The 22,171-nt window shown below is 44.3% G+C and overlaps 1 protein-coding gene across 2 annotated transcripts in view; it reads right to left on the bottom strand.

Moving 5' to 3' along the window:
* The window catches only part of DMRT1 (doublesex and mab-3 related transcription factor 1), a 122,201-nt gene extending 105,763 nt beyond the window's left edge, over positions 1 to 16,438 (bottom strand). Inside the window, exons 1-3 of one of the 2 annotated variants that reach the window (XM_066257153.1) lie at positions 16,109 to 16,438; positions 12,459 to 12,645; positions 3,042 to 3,047 (exon numbers count right to left, since the gene is read on the bottom strand). In XM_066257153.1, the coding sequence (XP_066113250.1) occupies positions 3,042 to 3,047; positions 12,459 to 12,645; positions 16,109 to 16,438 (523 nt within the window). The remainder of the gene's footprint in view (positions 1 to 3,041; positions 3,048 to 12,458; positions 12,646 to 16,108) is intronic. The other variant, XM_066257151.1, reaches the window with a different exon arrangement.
* Positions 16,439 to 22,171: the final 5,733 nt, after the last annotated feature.

The raw sequence follows: 22,171 nt of genomic DNA, 5'->3' as shown, positions 1-22,171 counted from the left end.
GACAGGCTCGCTGGACCAGCAGACAACCAGGACTCCACCATTCAAGAAGTCCAGAGGGATACTACAGAATGGGCAAATGAAAATGATGCCCCATGAGCTTCCTGAGATTCCAAAATTCCTACAGCAGCGAATGCAAGACTGTATCACACTATGACAATACCTCGCATTGCTATTGGGCAAATGAGTTTGTAAAATCTGTATTTTTTTAGTTTGCTCACTTTTAGTGTTAAGAAATGGCATGGGCAGTGCCAGGTATGTGATCTGTAAAATTGCAAATTACCTTCCTGCTTGGGAAGGGCCATTGTCTTGCTAATGTGTACTGGAGGAGAGGGAAGCCATTTTTTGGAGAGTGAGAGCAGAGAGAAGGCAGAGTGCTGAAGGAGAAGCTGGGGAACCAGAGGTGAGGAGCTTTGGGATTGGGGAGGCCTTTGATTCTAGGAGAAACCAGAGAAGATTCTCCTGGTTGTGGAACCGGATAATGTGTCAGTAGCTCTGTGAGTTCTGAGTGAAAGTGTTTTCCCTGTGTGTTTGCTCATCGGCCGGTACGAGACTTAAATAAAGGAATAGCCCACCATTTTTTGGCTCCACTGTTTCTTTACCATCTGCCTGAATCCAATGAGAACCTGCATGTGAATGGCCATGATGGAGGTGACTGCTAGCCTTACAGATGTCACCTGTAAAAGTTCTCCAATGCCACGACCTGCTGTTGGCAGTAAATTCTAAGACAGTCTTTGAAACTACCATCTTCCCATTCAGCTGTCCGTTTTCACCAACTCTCAGGTTTCCCCTTTTATTTTCCACAAAAGTGATGATTAGAAACCCAAAGGTAACCATTATTCTTTTTTTTTTTTTTTTTTGTATTTTTCTGAAGCTGGAAACGGGAAGAGACAGTCAGACAGACTCCCGCATGCGCCTGACCGGGATCCACCCGGCACGGCCACCAGGGGCGACGCTCTGCCCACCAGGGGGCAATGCTCTGCCCTCCGGGGCGTCGCTCTGCCACAACCAGAGCCAATCTAGCACCTGGGGCAGAGGCCAAGGAGCCATCCCCAGCGCCCGGGCCATCTTTGCTCCAATGGAGCCTTGGCTGCGGGAGGGGAAGAGAGAGACAGAGAGGAAGGAGGAGGGGGGTGGAGAAGCAAATGGGTGCTTCTCCTATGTGCCCTGGCCGGGAATTGAACCCAGGTCCCCCGCACGCCAGGCCGACGCTCTACCGCTGAGCCAACCGGCCAGGGCCCAATTATTCTTGCTAAATTTCTAGGGAAGCAGGATTCTCTAGCCCTCATTCTAAGGAAAAGTTGCTTTAGCTATTCAGAAACAAACCAGTATTTCTATTGGCTAGTCCCTCAATGGTTTATTTCCTCCAACACTGTTCCCTCAATGGTTTATTTCCTCCAACACTGTTCCCTCAATGGTTTATTTCCTCCAACACTGTTCCCTTCACTAAGAACTGTATATGATAATAAGGTAAAAGAAAACTTTTTAAAATACTGAATATCAACATATTTCTAATGATAATAAAATGCAAACCTACAGTACCCTCCATGATCTAAATTTCTGGTCATCAAAAAAACTCCCACTGGGTTTCATTATCTGTAGTTTTTGTCAGAATGAAGGCATCCTATCCTTTAAAAAAAATATACTGGAATTTTCTGGAACCCTCACACACTGCTGGTGGGAATGCAAAATAGTGCAGACTTCTTGGAAAACATTCTGGCAGTTTCTCAAAAGGTTAAAAACATAGTGTTAACATACGACTTAGCGATTCCACTCCTTGATAAAAACCCAAGAGACTGAAATATATATTCAGACAAAAACCAGACAAAAATGTTATAAAGGCATTACTCATAATAGGCATAAAAGTGTAAGCCAACCAAATGTCCATCAGCTGATGAATGAAAAAGCAAAATGTAAGTAGGTCCATATAACAGAATATTGCTTAGTTAAATTTAAAAACAGGAAAAATAAGCACATACATGGATGAGCCTTGAAAACATTATGCTAAGTGAAAGAAGTCAGACAACGAAAGGTTGCATATCAATGATTCTATTTATGTGAAATGTCCAGAATAAGCAAAATGAGAGACAGAAAATATATTAGTGGTTGCCTAGTGCTGGTGTGGGGAGTGGCTGCTAATGCGTACAGAGTTTCTTTCGGGAGATAAAAAAATGTTCCACAATTAGATGTAGTGATGATTGCAAAATTCTGTGAATTTACTAAAAAACAATGAATTGTACACTTCAAATAGGTTAATTGTATGGAATATGAATTATACCTTTGAGCTGTTAAATTGTCTTAATGTCTAGCCATTAAAAACCCCACATTTTAAAAAGTTACAAAACAAAAATGCACATTGAAGATGAATGGTTTTACTTTCTGGTATCTGCAGGTCAGTTCATGATCACTAATCTAGTGTTTTAAAGCACTTCACCTTGAACCACTAGTACTCATTCATAGCATCTACTACAAAGCCAGTTCTGTGCTATGCACATGAATGCTATTCCTGCCCTTAACAGTACATGTGGTGTGTAGAAGGTGTTATACTGAGTGGGACACTTGAAACCATTTTAACACAATACATTAAAAACAACTTTTTTTAAAAAAAAAGAGTACATTTTCATCAAAGAGATATAAATGCAAATCAATCAAATATTTTCATGTCTTTTTCATATGCTGGTTACAAAATTAACTTGTGACTTTAAATTCTGTATTCACCATTTTTGTAACTCTGTTTTCTAAATTTCTTTCTTTCTTTTTTTCTAAGTGAAAGGAGAGGAGATAGACTTCCACATGCACCCTGACTGGGATCCACTTGGCAACCCCTATCTGGGGCCAATGTTCAAATCAACCAAGCTATTCTCAGCAGCCGGGGCCAAAGCTCAAATCAATCAAGCCACTGGCTCTGAGAGAAGAAAAGAGAGAAATGAGGGAGAAGGAAGGGAAGAGAAGCAGATGGTCACTTCTCCTGTGTGCCCTGACTGGGAATCAAACCCAGGACATCCATAAGCCGGGCCGATGCTCTATCCACTGAGCCAACCGACCAGGGCCTAAATTTCCTTCCTAAATAGGGGTAGGCCAGTAGGCGACTTTCTGTGTACTTTGTAGTTGTAATTGTTTCACAGTAATACCATCTACAGAGAATATCTATCAGGCCAATTAATTGCTATATTTGACATGTAAGGCTATCAAAATGACCAGTACCATTAACTCTAAGTGTTCTCTTCCATTCAAGCCACCTACTGTTGCTTTAGTTTAAGTTTTGTTTTGTTAGATATCCTGGAAATTTCTCAAAGTAAAACTTGGGAATGCTTTCATCTAAAGGCATTTTTAAACCAAGTATCTACACATTTTCTATTCTACCTGAAGTTGAGAGGTCTGTCTAAAATCAAATGGAGCTCACTCACATAAGGACCAGAACCTTTCTAAAATAAACTCTCAAACTGACTTGGATAATGAAGAGCTTCTTCCTGTACAATACTGGAAAACTTCAAAGAAAGAACTGAAGCCCTGGCCGGGTAGGTCAGCTGGTTATAGCATTGTCCTGATACACCAAGGCTGCAGGTTTGATCCCCGGTCAGGACACATACCAGAATCAGCCAACAAATTCATAAATAAGTGGAACAACAAATCAATGTTTCTCTCTCCCTTCCTCTTTCTAAAATCAATAAATTTTTTTTAAAGATAAAAACTGTAATGTATTTAAAATTTAACTCCACAGAGGATTTTGAGGACAAAGAAATTACTGTGTGATACTATCATGGTAGATCTATGTCATCATAAATTTGTCCAAACCTACAGGATATACAAGAGTGAACCCTTTAGTCAACCGTGGACGTGGGGTGATTAGTAGGTCATCAATTGTAGCAAATGCACCACTCTGAAGGGGGTATTGATCATTGAGGAGGCTGTGTATATGGGCGCAGGAGATCCATGGGAAATACCTGTACCTTTCCTCTCAATTTTCCTGTGAACCAGTAACTGCTCTTAAGAATAGTACATTTTTTTTAATGAATGGGACTACATCAGACTAAGAAGTTTTTGCTCAGCAAGAGAAACTGATAACAAAATAAACAGACAGCCAACTAAATGGAAAATGATATTTTCAAACAACAGCTCAGATAAGGGCCTAATATCCAAAATATACAAAGAACTCATAAAACTCAACAACAAACAAACAAACAATCCAATAAAAAATTGGAAGAGGACATGAACAGACACTTCTCCCAGGAAGAAATACAAATGGCCAACAGATATATTAAAAGATGCTCAGCTTCTTTAGTTATTAGAGAAATGCAAATCAAAACTGCAATGAGATACCACCTCACACCTGTTAGATTAGCTATTATTAACAAGACAGGTAATAGCAAATGTTGGAGAGGCTGTGGAGAAAAAGGAACCCTCATCCACTGTTGGTGGGAATGTAAAGTAGTACAACCATTATGGAAGAAAGTATGGTGGTTCCTCAAAAAACTGAAAATAGAACTACCTTATGACCCAGCAATCCCTCTACTCGGTATATACCCCAAAAACTCAGAAACACTGATACGTAAAGACACATGCAGCCCCATGTTCATTGCAGCATTGTTCACAGTGGCCAAGACATGGAAACAACCAAAAAGCCCGTCAATAGATGACTGGATAAAGAAGATGTGGCACATATACACTGTGGAATACTACTCAGCCATAAGAAATGATGACATCGGAACATTTACAGCAAAATGGTGCGATCTTGATAACATTATACGAAGTGAAATAAGTAAATCAGAAAAAACCAGGAACTGCATTATTCCATACGTAGGTGGGACATAAAAGTGAAACTAAGAGACATTGATAAGAGTGTGGTGGTTACGGGGGGAGGGGGGAGAGGGAGAGGGAAAGGGGGAGGGGGAGGGGCACAAAGAAAACAAGATAGAAGGTGACAGAGGACAATCTGACTTTGGGTGATGGGTATGCAACATAAGTGAACGACAAGATAACCTAGACTTGTTATCTTTGAATATATGTATCCTGATTTATTGATGTCACCCCATTAAAAATAAAATTATTAAAAAAAATAGTACATTTTTTAAACAGACTCACAGACAGAGAACAGACTGACAGCTGTCAGAGTGGAGGGGCAGTGCCAGGCTGGGTAAAAAGGTGAAGGAATTAAGCAAAAGAAAACAAAAAGCACCTCATGGACACAGACATCAGTGTGTGTGTCCCTGATTACGACAGGGAAAGGGGGTGGGGGCGGTAGGAGAGGGTACAGGGGGTCAATGGTGACAGAAAGAGACCTGACTTGAGGTGGTGAACATGCAATATGCAGCTGGTGCATTATAGAATTATACACCTGCAACTGATATAATTTTAATAACCAATGTCACCCCCAATAAATTCAATTAAAAAATAGTTGTCTTTGTAAACTTAAAAGCTCAGTATCCTTCATTGTTAATTCACCAGTCACATTTCTTACGGTAAAAAGTACATGGGGACATCACTCCATTTTCAAACTACATTTCATTTTTGTAAAGCACTTCAGCACTTAGAAGATACACACAAGGCCCTGGCCGGTTGGCTCAGCGGTAGAGCGTCGGCCTAGCGTGCGGAGGACCCGGGTTCAATTCCCGGCCAGGGCACACAAGAGAAGCGCCCATTTGCTTCTCCACCCCTCTGCCACGCTTTCCTCTCTGTCTCTCTCTTCCCCTCCCGCAGCCAAGGCTCCATTGGAGCAAAGATGGCCCGGGCGCTGGGGATGGCTCTGTGGCCTCTGCCTCAGGCACTAGAGTGGCTCTGGTAGCAACATGGCGACGCCCAGGATGGGCAGAGCATCGCCCCCTGGTGGGCAGAGCGTCGCCCCTGGTGGGCGTGCCGGGTGGATCCCGGTCGGGCGCATGCGGGAGTCTGTCTGACTGTCTCTCCCTGTTTCCAGCTTCAGAAAAATGGAAAAAAAAAAGAAGATACACACAAAATGTGTTCCCCTACCTGCTGTGTGTGCTTTCTCTCTCTCCCTCTCCCTCGGTATTCATAAGTGGAATCACTGCTAAAGAAGAGACGTGAAGGAGGGGGCCCCACCACTATAGACACGGACCTGACTGACCCCTCCCCATGGGGACAGGGACGTGAAAGCAGGCTCCGGGCCACAGGACGCTGGGCTGCCCTGGGAAGGCCCAAAACGGTAGGAGGTGGTCTGATGTGGGGGAGTGTGAATGCGAGTGTGTGTGGAAGTCCAGGGTGCTCCAGAAAGGAGGGCCCCACAGGAGATAACATTCAGGCCCTTATTTACAAAGGATACACATGCAGAACCGAACTGTCTACAATACAAACCTTCATCTGACACCTCTGCACAGAATAGCAGAGGCAAAGACCGGGCAGACCTCAGTGTCAGCACTGGGTACATGGCACCCACGGCTGCACAGGACACCGAAGGAAAAACGGAGCAGAAAATAACCAAGAGGAGCCCAAAGAACAAGCACGCCTGATCTATTTTTAAAAGTTTATCCACAACTTTTGCAATCAGAAATATACATATTCTATGCTAAAGTTTAAAAAGAGTAAGACCACAGGGATAATGTTGAAGTTATTATTAATTCAGTCAATTATAAGCCAAATTGCTCCTTTTTTCTGGGTGCCCCCAAAATACTAACATCTGATCCCGCCAGTATAAGAAATAGCAATGAACAGGGTATTTCTTCAAGAAGCTACTTCTTCCACAGTTATACCCACAAAAGTCTTTGATACCCATTATCTGAGGAACATTTAGTCAGTGATTTAGTCAATCTTAGCAAATCTTAGCTAAGGACTGTAGAGACTTTTTTTAAGGTACATGGTCAGTTCTCTAATAAATGAAACCACCGCTTGGTAAATCCAACTGCCTTCACAATGTCCTCAGAACTCGGCCACAATCTCGGCATTAATTCCTGGGTGTTTCTCACTCTCACTTTTGGCTCTTTCAGAAGCCAAAAGGAGATAACTAAGAAACTTCAAGGGCATGGAACTCTATTGAATTTCACTAGACTACTGCCTTGTAGAACTAAACACAAGGTATTAGGAAAAGGAAGTTAGCAACTTGCCCCCAAGTGAGCCAGGTTAGTAGGTTCTACTACTCCATAACTATTCCTACCACTGTTACAAAATCATTTCAAATCCTAGCCTTCCACATCTATTTAACCGAATACTAGGCCATTAAAACATTGCAAGCTTGGCCCCAGCCAGGCAACTCAGTGGATAAAAAGCATCCAGAGGTCAAGGTTCAACCCCGTCAGGGCACTTACAAGATGCAATTAAGTAAAGCAACAAATTGATGTCTTTCTCTCTCTCTCTCTCTCTCTCTCTCTCAAATCAATGAAAAAATTAAAAATGAATAAATAAAAATTTAAAACATTCCAAATTGTTTTAGATTAAAAAAAAATTATAGGCCCTGGCCCGTTGGCTCAGTGATAGAGCGTTGGCCCAGCGTGTGGAAGTCCCGGGTTCAATTTCCAGCCAGGGCACACAGGATAAGCGCCCATCTGCTTTTCCACCCTTCCCCCTTTCCTCTCTCTGTCTCTCCCTTCCCCTCCCACAGCCAAGGTTCCACTGAGACAAGGTTGACCCAGTTGCTGAGGATGGCTCCGTGGCCTCCACCTCAGGCGCTAGAATGGCTCCAGCCACAACAGAGCAACACCCAGATGGGTAGAGCATCGCCCCCTAGTGGGCATGCTGGGTGGATCCCAGTTGGGCACATGTGGGAGTCTGTCTCTGTCTCCCCACTTTTTACTTAAGACAAATACGAGAGAAAAAAAAAAGTCCAGTGAATGGTGATGATGCATCTGAGGTGCCTGGCCCAGGGAGATGAGCTGGCCAGGGAGGAGCCCTTCACCTTTGGGAGACCAAGCCTCCAGAGCGACACCTTCCATCCAAAACTCAGCACATGAGCACAACACACTGCTGGCTGCCACATTCCTCTCCCCCCTTTGAGTGTTGATCAAGACTCGAAAATTACTCCAAGGTCTATCAGCTCCAGAGGCAAAGAGGGGAATCTGGTCATATCAATGGTGGGATTCAAATAACTTAACAACCGGTTCTCTGCCCTAATGACCATTTTAAGTATAAAAAACTGATATACCAAAAGGTAGTTTATTATTTCATGCATTTAATACTTAATCAAGAATAAAAGAGGCACACAAAACTAGATTACAAGAGTTTTAAAATATTAATGAAAAAATATTAAATACCTGACAAAAAAACCAATAAAACTGTTACTTAAGTATTTCCATACTGTTTCTTGATTGGTGTCCTCACTTGCAATTTTTTTCACCTATGGATGGAATGAACATTACAACAGGGTTTAGAATACGCTGTTGCACAAATGAATGTTAAAAAAGAATAAGGAATGTAAATTCCACATTGGGTGGCTGCCCAGGTGCCCACCTTAGAGAAAACACTGATTGCAAGTGCCATTTTAACAAACAATGCACTGAACTCAACAGAAAATCAGGTATCGGTTTGGCAGTATGAACTGGCTGAATCCCACCGCTGGGTCACATCTTCCTTGACCTTGAACCTTCTATCTTGTTTCTAACTGCTTCTATTTGTAATTTCCCTAATGCTACTCTGAAATACCCTGAGAGAACTTTATCATTCTAAACTCCATTGAGCCTGAAATGCTCTAAACTCTGATGCTTTGGGATATACAATTAAACTCTGACATCTCTTCCTCCAAGGTGGAATGCAGGACAGCACACGCTACACCAAGTTTACCTGTGATGCCCTACAGCATGCCCAGCACTGACATTTACCCATCCCTTTCCCTGTATTTCTCCTCACCAAGAACCGTGTCTCTAGCCTTCTATGCCAACAGAGAACGGCAGAGACATTTGCCCCTAACATTGTTCTTATTGCCCATTAGCCCTAAATCCCTTTGAAGATTAAACCATGCCTCTAATCATAACTGCTCATTTTCCAAAGAAACATGTCCACTGTTCCCACAGCCTCTCTTCACAGGTAGCTCAATGGAAAATCCTCGGGCTTTGGGACTGGGCAGACCTATACCAAATCCTGGCTCCACTCAGCTGTATTCGGAGGCACTTTCCTTACCAGTGGCATCTAGATCTGTAAATGGGAGTAGTTCCTACCTCCTAAGATGTTTGGGAACACCACCTCCTCTCTCTACTCCTCTGCCACACCCCGTTTCCATTTCAGCTCTCCAGCTCACTCCACCAGCTCAGCCCTGACCAGGTATGCATTATTTGATCATTAACTTTAGACACATCTTAAAATCCCAAAGTGTAAAGATCAGACCATTAATATACTCCTTCCTGCTTCTGAAAAGGAAAGTTTGAAAGCTGTTTTAAGTACATGAGAAACCAAGCCAATAAAAAAGGAAAGAATATTGCTCCTTTGTTAATTACAGAACCTACAGCCCCAGCACCCACCCGGTGGCAGATAGCAGACACACCTACCTGCAACGCGGAACTTACGGTCCCACCCCTCACCTGCTTTCTTTGGTGCCTGCTTACCTTCTCCTTCTATATAATGGTCAAGACTTGAATCTTCAAAACCCTTAGACTCCCACCCCCCTTTTTTGAAGGGGAAACAAAAGGCCCAGAGAGCTTAAGTGATATGTTTCCAAGTTATACAGCCAGTTAACAACAGGCAGCTGAGAAACTTTAGCCCAGTGGTTAAGCGCAGCAAACTGAGTTGCTCATGACAATATTAGTGGAGTGGTACCACACCGCACCGCTGTATCTCACCTAACCTCAGCAGACGCCGTGTACCTGTGAATCTCAGCATATGTACTGCATATATATGCATTCACTACCATCAGGACTTCACAGATCTTTAGTGGATTTTCTTACAGCTCCTGCCTTCTAAGCCAGGGCCATCAGTGGATCTAAGAGAGAAAAGGAAGTGCACACAATCCAATACAGCAGGCCTTAGCTTTCTGTGCCTCCTGAGCACCTGAAATGCAGCTAGTGCAACTGAGGAACTTAAGGTTTTTAATTTATTTTTACTGTAGTAAAATACATGTAAAATTTACCGTCTCAACCATTTTTAAGCGCACAGTTCACCACCATCGATCCCCATAGCTCTTTTCATCTTGTAAAACCAAAACTCGGCAACACCAACCGGTGTGCGGCAAGAACTTTTTTTTTTTTTTTTTTTTTTGTATTTTTCTGAAGCTGGAAACGGGAAGAGACAGTCAGTCAGACTCCCGCATGCGCCCGACCGGGATCCACCTGGCACGCCCACCAGGGGCGACGCTCTGCCCCTGCGGGGCGTCGCTCTGCCCCTGCGGGGCATCGCTCTGCCGTGACCAGAGCCACTCTAGCGCCTGGGGCAGAGGCCAAGGAGCCATCCCCAGCGCCCGGGCCATCTTTGCTCCAATAGAGCCTTGGCTGCGGGAGGGGAAGAGAGAGACAGAGAGGAAGGAGGGGGGGGGTGGAGAAGCAAATGGGCGCTTCTCCTATGTGCCCTGGCCGGGAATCGAACCCGGGTCCCCTGCACGCCAGGCCGACGCTCTACCGGTGAGCCAACCAGCCAGGGCCAGCAAGAACTTTTAAAACATGCAGTACCTGACTATTTAGTCAGGAGCACAGACCTCTTTTTCCTTAGATTGTTACATTAAAAAAAATGTTTAACAGCCAATACAACAACAGCCATTCAGTGTGAATCAAAATTATACCTAGTTTTTTGTCAGATCATCTAAAAACATACTTTTATGTGTGCCATAATGTGAAAAAGGTTGAAAATCGCTGCTCTACACCCATTAAACAATAATTCTCATTCTCCCTTCCCCCCAGTCCCTGACAATTACCATTCTACTCTCTGTCTATATGATTTTGACTACTCTAAGTATTTAAGAATCATACAGTATTTGTTTTTCATAACTGGCTTATTTCACTTAGAGAAATATCCTCAAGTTTCATCCATTTTGTAGCATGTGCCAGAATCTCCTTCCTTTTCAAGGCTGAACAATGTTCCATTGTACACATACACCACATCACTTTGCCTATACATTCATCTGTTGATGAACACTTGGATTGCTTCCATATTTTAGCTATTAATAATGCCTCTATGAACATGCATATAGAAATATCTCTTTAAGACCCGCCTTACAATTCTTTTGGGTATATAACTAGAAAAATTATCATATGGTAATCCTATTTTCAATTTTTGAGGAACCTCCATCCTGTTTTCCACACCAGCTATACCATTTTTTCATTCCCACCAACAGAGCACAAAATTTCCCATTTATCCATATCCTAACCAATGTTGTTATTTTCTGGGATTTTTGTTTATTTGTTGTTTTTTTATATATATAGCAACCATCCCAGTGTGTTGGTTAGTATCTCACTGTAAGATGATATCTCACTGTACTTTCGATTTGCATTTCTCTAATTATCAGTCACGTTTAGCACCCTTTCATGTGCTTATTGGCCGTGTATCTTATTTGAATATTATTTCATTGTAATTAATTTAAACTTTTCATTTTATTTCACTGGAATTAATTTAAACTTAAATAGCCATGTGTAGCCAGAGGCTTCTACACTGGACAGTATAGCTCTCAACCGTGACCATGCCTGAGGTACCTTGAAGACCCAGTACAATAAGCTCAGTGAGCTCTAGAGACAGATGGGCAATTCGGACACTTTCTAGTGCTGTAGATTTGGCCAGTCACTTAAGCTTCCTGTATCTCGGTTTCCACATGTGTAAAACAGGACTCATACCTCTACTTCTGAGAATGAAGTGAGGTGCATTAACCCTTTGAGTAGTGAGTTTTCTTCATGCTCGCTGACCCCCAGGAGTGAGTGTTTTTTTCAAAAAATGAAATTAGTTCCAGTTACAGTTTTATTAACTTAAAATCACGTTTGGTAACCAATTTATAGAAACAAGAGAACATAGATTGGCCTTTTTTTAATGTTGCCTTATACATTTTTAAAATAAAAATTTTTTAATGGATGCTCAGGAGGCACGAGGACATACATGAGCGTTCGTACTACTCAAAAGGTTAACTTCCGTGGAGCCCTTAATGCCGTCTTAGGACACGTGGGAGAGAATTCAAGCCAATGGGACATGCCTTCCCTCATTTCCCAGCGCCCACTGACACTTGACCCAAATGGACTGCAGTCATTTGCCAGAGAAGGACTTTTCTTTAGCTCTCACCAAAAGGACCCCAAAGTGGAGGGGTGGACTGAGATGAAATCTGGAAACGCTCACTGCTCTGACATTCTGTGATTCTGACTCTGTCCAGATTCAGTCTTGGCTAGTAACCAACCGGAAAGCAAAGCTGCTGACTTCCAATTCTGGAGTGATGGCCATCTCCTTTGTGAGGCAGCCAAAAACAGACCTTCAGAGGAAGAATCCTTTAAAAAACTCCTCTACTCTAAGCTCTGAATGTGATTGGGGTTCAGGACGTTCCTGAGACTGTTTCTGTGTCCACAGGCCTTCTTCTCTCCTCGTGCCCAGCCAGTGTGACCCCCAAGTGCCCCAGTTACCTGGGACTGCAGGGCTGGGCGTGCTGACCGGCGGCGGAGGCTGCGAGGAGCTGCTGCTCTCAGTCATCAGACACTGGTTGCTGCCATTGTTCTCTCTCTTGACAAGCATCTCAGAGGTGGTAGGCAGCGGGATGGGGTGGCTGATGCCCAGTTCCTCCTCCTGGGCCTGCTGCCTTCTCAGGGCCACCTGCAAGCACAGGGCGGCAGGTCAACCTCCAATACCCCATAAGCATCACTGTGCAGCTCTGAGAAAACCACTGAAGCCTCACCCACCCCAGATACCATGATTCATTAGTTCCAAGGTGAGGTCTACGAGTCTCTCATTTCCCGGTAACTATGATATGCATCAAAGCAGATAAATGGTTTAGACTAGAGCCAGAGCGTCTGATCCCCATTAGGTGCTCAAAAAATATTTTTTTAAACAAATTAGCATGTATATCAGAAGGAAATAAAGTTGGCTAGGGAGAATGAGGAAAACTGGTCGAGTCACACACGTAGAAAAGAGTTCAATCTGAATAGTAGAAATCAGCACTAATAAATTAGAAAGGCGGGAGACCTTTCTAATTCTGTACTAAAGGATTACTCACTCCTTCGTTCCACAAATTTGTAAAAGTAGTGGGAATTGCATCTTACAGCAGTTAAGATGAGGTTAGATCGCAAGGTGCTCCCTTGTTTAAAAGGAGAAACAGGAGGTAGGCAAAGATGCAACTCAGGCCCTGGCCGGTTGGCTCAGCGGTAGAGCGTCGGCCTGGCGTGCGGGGGACCTGGGTTCAATTCCCGGCCAGGGCACATAGGAGAAGCGCCCATTTGCTTCTCCACCTCCCCCCTCCTTCCTCTCCGTCTCTCTCTTCCCCTCCCCCAGCAGAGGCTCCATTGGAGCAAAGATGGCCCAGGCGCTGGGGATGGCCCCTTGGCCTCTGCCCGGGGCGCTAGAGTGGCTCTGGTCGACAGAGCGACGCCCCGGAGGGGCAGAGCGTCGCCCCCTGGTGGGCGTGCCGGGTGGATCCCGGTCCAGCGCATGCGGGAGTCTGTCTCTCCCTGTTTCCAGCTTCAGAAAAAAAAAAAAAAAAAAAAGATGCAATTCAAGACAGAGTGAGGCCAACACCACAGAAGAGGCGCACACCAATCCTACAGAAGAAATTCAGAGGCAGAAATGGCTTCAAGTGTAAGAATCAGCCAGGGGTAGTATTGGAACAGGGCCTTGAATGTTAGATTGAGGACTGGGACTCGTAAGAGCTAGGGGCAGAACAAGGGCACAGAGTGGGCAGGAAAGGCAGAGCTGCTTAGGAAACCCCGAAGAGCCCTGTTCGCTGGAGTGGTGGTGCACATGGAGAGGTAATGAGGAAAAGGGCTGGGAGTTGGGGTCGAAGTCCCTGGAGAAGGGAGAGGCTGGAGTTGGAGAGAAAAGAAGACAGGCGTGATATTCCCCGCAGGAAAGGAGGAGATGGAAGGAGCCTAACATAACTAAAAAATTCCTCAGGGTCCCTCAACTTATCTTCTTTTGAATAACACTGTTAAAGGTTGAAAAAAAGAGGTGTGAATAAAAGAAATTGTATTTTTGCTGACTACATGTAACAAAAAAGGGAGACTTTCTGTTGAAACCGACTCTTGGTGATAATGAAATGAGAAAGTACCTGCATCTCAGAGTCCCAAAGACAAGCCAAAAATTTAAATCAAAATGGTCAAACCAGAAGCACAACTACAATTTATATATTGGTTTAGGAAAATTGTAGTTTAAATTTAGAAAGCTGATTAATTTGAAAGTGATTTTAAGAGGAGTCTACAACGTTCTAAAAGAATTCTTCCATAATTAATACAGGTATTAAGGAATTAAGCTTAAATTTTAGATTTTCTATTAACCAAGCGATTTAGAAACAATATTAAGGCTCTGATCAGAAATGAGTTAAATACTCACAAACCTATGTAGTATATCAATGCCTAATTTACAGAAATCTCATACATGCACAAAACACAATACTCCATGAAGTAAAGACACCTTTTACTAAGACCTCTCAAGAGTTCTTAGGAAATGTTATTTAAACAGGGAGGGTGGGGCAATTGATTAAAAAAAAACAATTACTTTAGAGTCATATCTAAATATGATAGTTCCAGGATCCCGCGGCAGCTTTCCTACTATGAATTTCTAAAACCAGTTTCAAACTATTTTAAAAGGACTAAAAATTGACAGTTACATGGATTTGAAAGGCTTCATCCAGCACAACACAAGCCCTCTGGTGTGGGAAACACTAAAGTTGCTAATCCGGAGATGCTTTTGTTTTTAACATAACGAAGAGCCCCCTCCCAGAGTTGTTATTAGTAATGCCCCTACTAATAACGCTGGTTCAAAATTAATGGCCCTACTTGGATATTTTTATTGCATTTTGAGGAAAATTCCCCTCCCAAGCATACTCTCCACACTATGTAAGCCACCAACTAAATGTTCAGAATATTTTTCTACCTACAATTTAAATGTTCATACATTTTTTTCAGGAAGTCATTGTAATACATTTCAACACTACACTCAGTTTATTCTTTTCATCCACTATAGATTAAGGTAAAAAATATATAAGCAAACCAAGAAAAAAATTATTTCCATGACTGCACTCACAATCTATGAAGCCAAAATATAACTAGTTTAAAACACTTTTTTTAAAAAAAAAAGACTGTATATAAAAATATAATCTGTAAGCATTTGTGCAGTCCTGTTAAACACTCTCACCTAAATCATTTACAATGGAGGGTATTTATACATTCCTACCCAAAAGTAGCACATCGTTAGCAGTTATTTCTTGGGTGCATTTAACCTGTCTTAAAAGGATAAAACAACTTTTACCTGGAAAGACTATATTATTCTCTTCTAAACATCGTTTTAGGACATCAACGACATTAAACTATTTCTGTTAAGATGTTTAAAATTACTGTCAAAAAAAATTACCGTCGTGGTTTTGACGCTTTAATATAAAAAACCATGAGCAACAAAATTTCATAGCCCAGCATTTTCTCCACTGTGCGTATATAGAATTTTTTTAATTCTTAAGTATGCTTTAAAAGTATGCACGAAGCAGTTTATACTTCAATAACTTAGGTCAAGACAGCAAATTTTAAAATGCTAATAAAATTTCCGTAGCGCTCAAAATGGCCGAGGCGCTCCGCCAGCACCCACGCGGGGCGCAGACGAAAAGCGCACCAAGAGCACAGCGAGGGCCACGCCACCCTAGCGTCCGTTACACCGACTTTTCCAGTAAAAGAGCTGCCCGACACATTATTCGGATAGGTTGCCGGTCTTGGTTTCCCCCAAAAGTGCAGCCCATGCCTGCACTCTCCCGAAAGTAAGCGCAACTCTCCGTATGGGGGGGACGGAGCCAGGAATCCCTGGGAATCTCCGAAGGGACGAACACGAGGGCGGAGATGGAGATCCCGGGGCCTCTTCCCTAGCCCGGCGAACCCCGCGGCAACTTTCCTACCACGAAAGCCGGGTCGGAGACGAGTTCCCCCTTAGCGCGGCGTCGGTGCGTGGCTGGTAGCCCCGGGCCGGGGCGCGCCGCTGCCTCTCTCCCGAACCTGGGCCCGTCGTGGCCCCAGCCAGGCGGGAGGGAGTTTAACCAAAAACGTTCGGGGCTGAACCCCGGTGCCTGGACGCCCGCACTCACCTGAGCAGCCATCACGCGCTGTCTCTCGGCGATTAGGTTGCACTTCTTGCACTGGCAGTCCCGCCACATGCAGAAGCGCTTGTGGCCCTTGAGCGGCGACGCATAGCCATGGTTCCTGCATCGAGCGCACTTGGGCAGCCGTGGGGACTTCTTGCTCCCGGAGCCACTGCCCGACACCCCCGAGCCGCCGCTGCCTCCGGCACCCGAGGTTCCCGGCACGGCCCCGGTAGGTTTGCCGAAACCCCCAGACTTGCCCTGAGTCGGTGCCCCGGGGGCGTGCGAGGCCTCCGACGCTGCCGAGGGCTTGCTGAATGCGTCGTCATTAGGCATGTTGCCCCCAAAGAAAAGCGCAAGTACTCTCTGCTCAGCTCTAGGATCTGAAGACCGCTAAAAGGGAAGCTCACAGCCGACTAGGGAGAAGACGCAGAAGGCGTGTGCTGCAGCCGATGGTGTCCCCGGACTGGCGAGGTCTGGACACGCAACGCCCAGAGTGGTAGGGGGTTGTGCCCTTTTATATTTTCCTTTCGCGCGCAGTGCAGAGCTTTTGGATACTTTTTGGAATGTTCCCGGGACTCTCCTGGGCGGGAGAGGGCGCGGCCACGCCCACCATCCCCCAACTCTAACCGCAGTGCTCCCGTGACTTTTAAGTTTGCACGGGCTGCGAATACCGAAAGCATTGCTGTAGGACCGCTGCACGGAGCTGAGCTGGACTGGGCTCCCAGGTCGAGAGCAAAGTTGTGCATGGTTGTCGTGCAGCTGCTTGGAGGAGGTGCAGACCACCCCGTGGGGTCTTGTAGCTCCCTTCCCCCAACAAGGGCGTTCTGCAAGATCCATAGGGCAGACGTTGGCAGGAGCCAACTCGGAAAGTGTTTATTTCTTCCTTAAGAGAATTAACTATGAGGTTGAAGGCCTAAAAAATAGTCTCTGCACTTACCTACAAATAAGATCCTCAGTCTGTGGGGCTCAAGTGCACCAAAAATTAGGTCTTTCTTTTCCAATTCCCCTTCCCTGCCCCTGTGTTCATTTGCTCACAAGACTTCTACCTGCTTCTAGATATCTTTCAAACCTATATAGTTCCAGCCCTTGTTGCTTCTCTCACTAAGGGGCATATATAGCTTCATGCTTTGAGGCAAATTCACTTAGGATCTGCAGGCATGCAAAAACTCAGCCTTTTTAAAAAAAAAAAAAAAAACGCGTTGGGGTGGGGGTAACAAATGCAGACATTTGTCAAAACTCATTCCACACTTGAGATTTGTGCATTTTACTCTACTTATATAATTATACCTCCAAAAACCCTCAATCATCTTATATAGCCTTAACCCAACCCCCACTTTCACCCCTCCCCCACCCATGTTTGTCTTTCTCTTCCTACTTGCTCAGCAAATCCACCCCTAAAGGCCTAGTGATCATTTCTTCCTACACATCCCACTGTAAAATCAGCCCTCCTCATGTCTGAATCTCTGCAGTAGCTCCCAGCTGGTCTCTTTGTCTTCCAGTATATTCTGTGCACACAGCAGCCAGGACCTGCAGTGGCTTGGTATTGTTTTACAAGTGAAAAAACAAAAGTTAAAGACCTAAGGCTACTGCTTAAAGGACTTAGAATTCTATCTCGCTCTGCATTTCTCAGCCTCATATGGTTACCTACCAGGTTAGAGGAGCTCTTTGTTGGCCTTTAGGTACCTGGTTGCTCAGGGCACTCCTCTGACTTTGCACTGGCAGTTGTCCAGCCAGGGGGTTACCCTTACATCTTTCCCCCATGCTCCTTGCTCTCCCAGAGTGTCGCTACTCAGGCTCCAAATTCTGGGCCCCAACGTTAGGGCTCTAGGTCTACAAAGGATCATGGCCATCCCACCTTGGCTTCTCATCGAAATGGTTGTCCAGTATCCCTCTCGTTCAGCAGAGTAGCATTTTCAGCACTGAGCTCTGAAATCCTCTAACCTGCCTTTCCCCTTCTTATCTGAGGCCCCTCTCAGGCTCTTTCCCTATCTGGCTCTTTTCCATTACTGTTTCTGTCTTAAAATTAGTTCTTAAAGAAGCATCTAGTTTTACACATACCTCGTATCCTACCCATCAAGCCAGTGAAGCTCCACTCCTGATAGAGGACAGAGTACAATCATTCATCTCATTCTGCAAGCTTTTGAATGATAACTGCTATTCTGTTCAGAACTATCCCCAAGTCTTCCATTAAAACCAATATGCCAAAATTGCTGTTATCTACAATTTACATTTCTTTTTCCATATTTACATTTTAATGCATTAACTAGAGCTGAATCACTCTCAAGGCTCACTTTTAGAGTATGAAATAAATGCTGGAAGCAGTGGCTGTCAAATATCAATTTATAAGGAAACACACGTTTCTGTGAGAATCACATCACTATAATCTATGATTGAGGAATTTAAGCCCACAGAAAATTTGGGGCCAGAAATCCATATGACCAAGGTATTAAAACATAAAATATGATAAAGTTAATAGCCTAAAAGTTTTTATTCACAAACCACAGAGTGGGTACCTGATATGAAATTATCCAAAACGGAAGTAGGAAACATCCCAAAGATGAACAAAGTCATCCTGGATATATGAGTAGCCTGGCTCTGTTGTCTCTGCTTTCTACCCCTCCCCCCATCTTTCCAGAAACTAAAGCCATCAAGGATGATGATGCAGATCTGTATTTACTGAGATAAAAAGATATCTAAGACACACTGACAAGTGGGGTGGGGTGGGGCAGGTCAGTTCTAAAACATGGCAGGGTTAGACAAAGACTGCTTGGAAATGATATCAAAAGCTCAAACAATAAAAGAAAATGATTGATATATTGACTTCATCAAAATTCAAAACTTTGTGATTCCAAACACACCATTAAGAAAGTGAAAAGAGGCCCTGGCTGGTTGGCTCAGTGGTAGAGCGTCAGCCTGGCGGGTGGGAGTCCCGGGTTCGATTCCTGGCCAGGGCACACAGGAGAGGCGCCCATCTGCTTCTCCACCCCTCCCCCTCTCCTTCCTCTCTGTCTCTCTCTTCCCCTCCCACAGCGAGGCTCCATTGGAGCAAAGATGGCCCAGCTGCTGGGGATGGCTCCTTGGCCTCTGCTCCAGGCGCTGGAGTGGCTCTGGTTGCGGCAGAGCGACGCCCGGAGGGGCAGAGCGTCGCCCCCTGGTGGGCAGAGCGTCACCCCCTGGTGGGTGTGCCGGGTGGATCTGTCTGACTCTCTCTCCCCGTTTCCAGCTTCAGAAAAATACAAAAAAAAAGGAAAAAAAAAGAAAGTGAAAATACAAGCCACAAACTGAGAAAATATTTGGAAATCATATATCTAATAAAGGACTTGTATCTAAAATACATAAAGAACTCTGGGAGTATATAATAAAAAGACAACCCAATTGAAATATGGGCAAAAATTTGAATAGACATTTCATCAAAGAAACTGTTTGAATAGCCAATAAGTACACAGGAAGATGCTCAATATTATTAGTCATTAGGGAAATGCAAATCAAAACAACAATGAGATATTACTTCACACCTACTAGGATGGCTATAATAAAAAACATAGACAGTGGCAAGTATTGGCTAGGATGTGGAGAAACTACAATTCTCATAGGTTGCTGGTGGGAATGTAAAATAGCACAACCATTTTTGAAAACTTTACCACATGACCCAACAATTCCACTCCTAGATATCTATCCCAAAAAAGTGAAGTATACATTATGTCTACACAAAGATTTGTACATGGGCCCTGGCCAGTTAGCTCAGTAGATAGAGAGTCAGGCCAGAGAATGGACATGCTGAGTTCAATTCCTGGTCAGCACACACAAGAGAAGCAACTATCTGCTTCTCTACCCATCTCTCTCCCTCTTCTCTCCCTTTTTCCCTCCCATAGCCAGTGGCTCAATTGGTTCGACTGTGGCCCTGGGTACTGAAGATAGCTCAGTTGATTTGAGCATCGGCCCCAGACATGGCTTGCCAGGTGGATCCTGGTTGGAGTCTGTTTCACTGTCTCTCCTCGTCTCACTCAAAAAAAAAAAAAAAAAAAAGATTTGTACATGAATAGCCATAGCAGTATTGTTCATTTGAAACAATCCAAATGCCCATCAACAGTTGAATGAATAAGCAAAATGTGGTATACACATATAATGTAATATTATTCAGCCATCAAAAGGGGTGACTAGTGATACATGCTACAGCAAGAATGAACCTTGGAAACATTATGCTAAAGAACCAAATTCAAGCCTGACCAGGCGGTGGCGCAGTGAATAGAGCGTAGGACTGGGATGCGGAAGACCCAGGTTCGAGACCCTGAGGTCGCCAGCTTGAGTGTGGGCTCATCTGGTTTGAGCAAAAGCTCACCAGCTTGGACCCAAGGTCGCTGGCTCGAGCAAGGGGTTACTCAGTCTGCTGAAGGCCCACGGTCAAGGTACATATGAGAAAGCAATCAATGAACAACTAAGGTTTTGAAATGAAAAACTAATGATTGAGTGGTAGAGCGTTGGCCTGGCGGGTGGGAATCCCGGGTTCGATTCCTGGCCAGGGCACACAGGAGAGGTGCCCATCTGCTTCTTCACCCCTCCCCCTCTCCTTCCTCTCTGTCTCTCTCTTCCCCTCTCACAGCCAAGGCTCCATTGGAGCAAAGTTTGCCCGGGCACTGAGGATGGCTCCATGGCCTCTGCCTCAGGCACTAGAATGGCTCTGATTGCGGCAGAGTGATGCCCCAAGATGGGCAGAGCATCGCCCCCTGGTGGGCATGCCAGGTGGATCCTGGTCAGGCGCATGCGGGAGTCTGTCTGACTGCCTCCCCGTTTCCAGCTTCAGAAAAGTACAAAAAAAAAAAAATCTAATGATTGATGCTTCTCATCTCTCTCCATTCCTGTCTGTCTGTCCCTATCTATCCCTCTCTCTGACTCTCTGTAAAAAATAATAATAATAACCAAATTCAAAATACCACATATCGTATGTTCCCATTTATATGAAATGGTCAGAAGAGACAAACAACAGAGAGAAAAAAACAATTTGTAGTTGCCGGGGGCGGGGGTGGGAATGCAGAGTAAGTGCAAATGGATATAAGGGGTCTTCTTGGAGTGATGCAACAGTCTACAATTGGATTGTGGTAGTGATTGCAAAACCCTGTACTGCAAATAAAATTATTGTATGATTTAATGGTATATAAATTATACCTCAACAAAGCTGTTTAAAATTTTGAATTGAGGACAAAATACTCCCATGATGTACAGTATGTTTCCATTTCTGAAACAGGAACTAACATGTATTTCTATCTGCTTGAGTAGATGTGGGTTTTTTAGGGGGGGTGTATTTTTCTGAAGTTAGAAGTGGGGAGGCAGTCAGACAGACTCCCCTATGTGCCCGACCAGGATCCACCCAGCATGCCTACCTGGGGGTGATGCTCTGCCCATCTGGGGCGTTGCTCCGTTGTGGCAGGAGACATTCTAGTGCCTGAGGTGGAGGCCATGGAGCCATCCTCATGCCTGGGACAACTTTGCTCCAATGGAGCCTTGGCTGTGAGAGGGGAAGAGAGAGACAGAGAGAAAAGAGAGGGAGAAGGGTGGAGAAGCAGATGGGCACTTCTCCTGTGTCCCCTGACCGGGAATCGAACCCAGGACTTTCACACACCAGGCCGACGCTCTACCGCTGAGCCAACTGGCCAGGACCTTGAGTAGGTTTTTAATTCTCCCTGTGTTATAGGATTATGAGTGATATTCTCCTTATACTTTGTTTTTAGTTCCGGTTTTGTGCTTTTTCACAGCAGGTCCACGTTCTTGCTCCCTGCCTCCTGTCTCCCTCTTGGTGAGAACTGTGTGGTAAGAATTGATATCTAGGTTGGAACCCAGCCTTCAGGGCCTCAGCCCTGTGATCCAGCTCACCAGCATTCTTAGAAAGAACTCAGAACTCATGCTCATTCCATAATAAATTATTACGTTTTGCTTTCCAGTTACTAGAGCTGTATGGTGCTTGTATTTTATTTGTCTGATTTTTAAAACACCACAGGCATTACTTTCACCATCAGGAAAAAACAATACATTATTCTATTGCTGAGGCAGTATAACATTATAATTAAATGT

The sequence above is a fragment of the Saccopteryx bilineata genome, chromosome 2 (genome assembly GCF_036850765.1).
Source record: "Saccopteryx bilineata isolate mSacBil1 chromosome 2, mSacBil1_pri_phased_curated, whole genome shotgun sequence".
Taxonomy (NCBI): domain Eukaryota; kingdom Metazoa; phylum Chordata; class Mammalia; order Chiroptera; family Emballonuridae; genus Saccopteryx; species Saccopteryx bilineata.
This window is presented reverse-complemented; position numbering and strand designations above follow the sequence as displayed.